The sequence below is a fragment of the Melanaphis sacchari genome, unplaced genomic scaffold, assembly GCF_002803265.2.
Source record: "Melanaphis sacchari strain LSU unplaced genomic scaffold, SCAv2.0 Contig0_pilon_pilon, whole genome shotgun sequence".
Lineage (NCBI taxonomy): Eukaryota > Metazoa > Arthropoda > Insecta > Hemiptera > Aphididae > Melanaphis > Melanaphis sacchari.
This window is the reverse complement of record NW_020270366.1, coordinates 17,560,042-17,563,911: the sequence shown is the minus strand read 5'-3', so window position 1 is coordinate 17,563,911 and position 3,870 is coordinate 17,560,042. Positions and strand designations below refer to the sequence as shown.

At 25.9% G+C, this 3,870-nt stretch overlaps 1 protein-coding gene across 1 annotated transcript; it reads right to left on the bottom strand.

The window, feature by feature from the left end:
• Positions 1-301: 301 nt before the first annotated feature.
• Positions 302-3,704, bottom strand: LOC112591830 (TBC1 domain family member 12-like). The gene is made up of 8 exons (XM_025335771.1): positions 3,039-3,704; positions 2,906-2,954; positions 2,653-2,842; positions 2,460-2,577; positions 2,154-2,388; positions 1,094-1,294; positions 809-1,022; positions 302-642 (listed from the first exon to the last, which is right to left on the bottom strand). Exons 1-8 carry the CDS (start codon positions 3,326-3,328, stop codon positions 440-442), a joined length of 1,500 nt encoding a protein of 499 aa, XP_025191556.1. The 5' UTR covers positions 3,329-3,704; the 3' UTR covers positions 302-439.
• Between the last annotated feature and the right edge of the window lie 166 nt (positions 3,705-3,870).

Below are 3,870 nucleotides of genomic sequence, written 5' to 3'. Positions count from 1 at the left end.
AAATAAAGGTATTAATATACATTACTTTTAATACGAGCGTATGAATATAAATACACTACTATTTAATCATCTATTTAAATATAAAATCTATGCGATACCCATCAGTATTATAATAATTGGTTAAGCAAGAACAAATGAGATGTAAGAGATACTTATTTAATGTATCAAAACTTAATATCAAGTTCAATTATATGAGTATAATTTATTAACAAATAGTATTGCAGGAAAAAATGTCAAATTCTCTATTAGTGATATCGATTATTATATTTTATGATTTATATTCATCTTATTATTATTGTGATAAATAATTTGTACAAATTAACATTTACAGAAATATTTTTAATAGTTGAGATTTATGTCGTTAGTGTAACAATTAGTAACTATATAATACAATTATACTTTAATATAAATGAGCAATAACAACAAAACATCAACATTTTTAAACCAAAGAATTTTGGGTACTTTTTACTTGGTTGTGAACAAGTAAGGAGTTAAAAGATTGTTTTCCAATGGACATACGGATAGCTGTAATTGATTTTAATAAGACATTTGATGTAAAACTTTCTGGTAACTTGGTTAAATATTGAGCGCACGTTATAGAATCCATTTGCATTAATTGAGACTCATTACTGCGTAAAATACCTATTTATATTTTTTAAAAATTAACAATATAAATAAATCTGGTTTTATTTCTTAGATTAAATTTTTATATTTTTCAGTTTCCTTATTGATAAAATGGTCTACAATAATATATTTGTAGCAATTGGTTAAATATATATTTTTTTTAATTTCTATTATATAAACTTACCAAGTGCAGCTCGAAATAAAAATTCATCATTATCTCTTAAAAAGTTGTCCCAAATAATAGATGCCAATTCTAGATTCATTGATTTAGCAAAAACTGAATATATCCAATCAACCAGATACATTTCAGAAGTAAGACCGATGAGATTAAAATGTGTATTGAGTTTATTTAAATTATGTTTAAGTAGATCATTATATGTAGTAAAATAAGAAGTCATCTAAAATAATAACAATCATATTAATGTTCATATTTCAAATAAATAAGTTATATATTTAAAATCATACTAACCAAACGTTGGTTTACAGTGTAAAATGCATTCAAACATGGAGATTCCATTAAATTAACGAGACAAATAAATGCTTTAGTTTCTTCCATATTCAAAAGTAAGATGGCAGCTATAAAACACATACCTTGAATGTAACCAATATCAGGACGGAGACAAACATAGGCACTAAGGATCCTTTTCAATACGTCAAAGTATGGTCCACCCTAAAAATAAAATTAAAAAATGACTCAAAAATTAAAACATTTATTAGCAAATTGCCATGGTAAAAACAGAATTTGCATAATGTGTTAAATCCAAATGTAAAATGTTGCAACTTATGAAGTAGACAATTATAGTTTATAATAATCAACCTAAAATAATATTCCAAGTAAAATATTAAAACCATAGTTTAAAAAAAATATGACAGATTGTATACAATAAGCTGAAATAACAGGTTTTATTAATTGAATAATCATACACTTTTGAACATTTAAAGATACTGAATTATATAACCAATTAACTAATATATACCATATTTTTCACTTATAGAATAATTATTTATTAATTATAATATCAGGAAGGGTGCACCTAGGCAATTTTCAACACATGGTATAAAATATTAAACAGAATTATATATTAAATTAAATTTATAGTAATCATACTATATGTGCATAAAAATAAAATTTTTAATTCAAAATCTTTATGCATACAAATTATATACATTGATATTTGGTGGGAATTTTAGTTCGCATAGTTTATTTCATAACTTTTGTCATTCAGGAAAATAAATCAAAAAATGAAACCATGGTCTATTTTAATAGCGTCTGAGGACATTTGTGATAGTTTTTAAATATCTATTCAAATGCATGAATATTTTATGTCTTTATTCTATTGTTGATGTTCAAGACAATTCTAGCTACATGATTACATAATAGTAAAAATTATTACACAATTGCATATCTAAATACTTGTAATTTTAAAATAGTTATAGTATTACTTATCTTAAAATTGTAAACGTATTCTGATGAAAATATTTTTTTTTAATATTACTTATCAAGATAAAATGACAAAATAGTTATTTACTTGTTGAAAAATTCCCAAGTGAGGAAATGTACGTGTAATATCTAAATGAATGCACTCCAGGCAATGCATGGTAGCTTCTGAATCTTTAAATTTGTTGAATGAGTTTGAAACACAGCTTTTATATAACTCTTCATTGATTAGCAAATCATTGCCAATAGCTAAAGACCAAACTTTACCCCGTACGCTAGAGGGCAAACCATTCCACCAAAGATCACGACATTTTTTTGTCTTACACCTAATAAAAAATTAATAAACAAACAAATCTGTATAATTAAAGAATATTTGTTGGACTTAAATACACATTACATTTGATTCCAATTCGGAATTATTTCTTGAGTCCATATTTGTGTAATATTTGCTAATTGTTTCTCGTTTTTTAATTTTTGTTTTAAATATTCTTTATGTTTTTTTGCTTTTTCAGACTCTGTAAAATTCAAATATTTAGTGTAATTTTTAAACAATAGTAGCTGAAATATTATAATAATATGCTTGAAATTACCATTTTTCTTTACATTTTGTAAAATTTTCTCATATAATCTCTCATGTTCTAATTGCTCTTTAGGTAGTTTGGCTGGGATTTGAGCTGGTCTACAATTTAAAATTAGAGCTGTACTACCAGCTACTTTGTCTTCATTGTCAATTGATCTAGTACTTACACGATCAAAAGTTTTGACACCAATATAGTTATTCTACAACAAAATAATGATAATTATCTAAATGTATAATTTATGTTCATTGTTCTTTTGTTTTACTTTTTGAATTGATTTTCCAATTGTTACTAAACAGCATTCAGATGTTTTCCTAGATCAAATAGTACAAATAATAATAATTTATCATAAATATAATTATACTAATTGACAATTTTATTGTATAAATATAAGATACCCAAGATTTAGGCAAGTGGAATCAACTGATTTATCTATGTCAATTAAACATTCATTGGATTTTGTGATGCTGCCACTGCATGATGAAAACATAGCTGTTTCTGATTCCAATTCATCAGGACCAGAGCCAAATACGGACGAACATGCTGTTCTAGAGCAACTACTATCATCTGAATCAATGGTATAGCTGACATCTTCGGCAATAGTTTCTCGGTCACTGATCGACAAATCATCAAAGTAATAGGACAAACATCCATTGTCAAATGGACTAAGCGGTCCGGAATCGTTCATCAATGATGAATAATAATTGTCTACGCGGTAGTATTACAATCAACGAACCAGCAGACATTCTGTTTTCTTCAATCCCAGCATGTTAAAATAAAATTTATTTAATGGAGAATTGTACCAGATTAGTTTATAAAACAGTCATCATCAACGAACCACTAACGTTGTGAAATCAAATATAATATTATATGTTACACAATACTATAATAGTACAATACTAAAAAATACTATGCAGAAACAGAATTCAATATTAAAACTTGACTGTTGTTTTATCACTTGTTGATGTACGATGAACAAAAACTGCCAGATACATATATTGAATATATATATCTGTGTAAAAACTCAAACAATATCTCACGTTATCACATTTCACCGCCTTCGTCATAGTCATTATCACAGAAACTATGGTCATAACATTGAGTCATAATAATTATTATTTACCAAGGTGGATATATCCACCTTGTTATTTACTTTCTAAAATTTGATAATGAGTTGATATTCTTTGTACTACCACCACGGATATGGATACTATTGTAGTATAAATATCC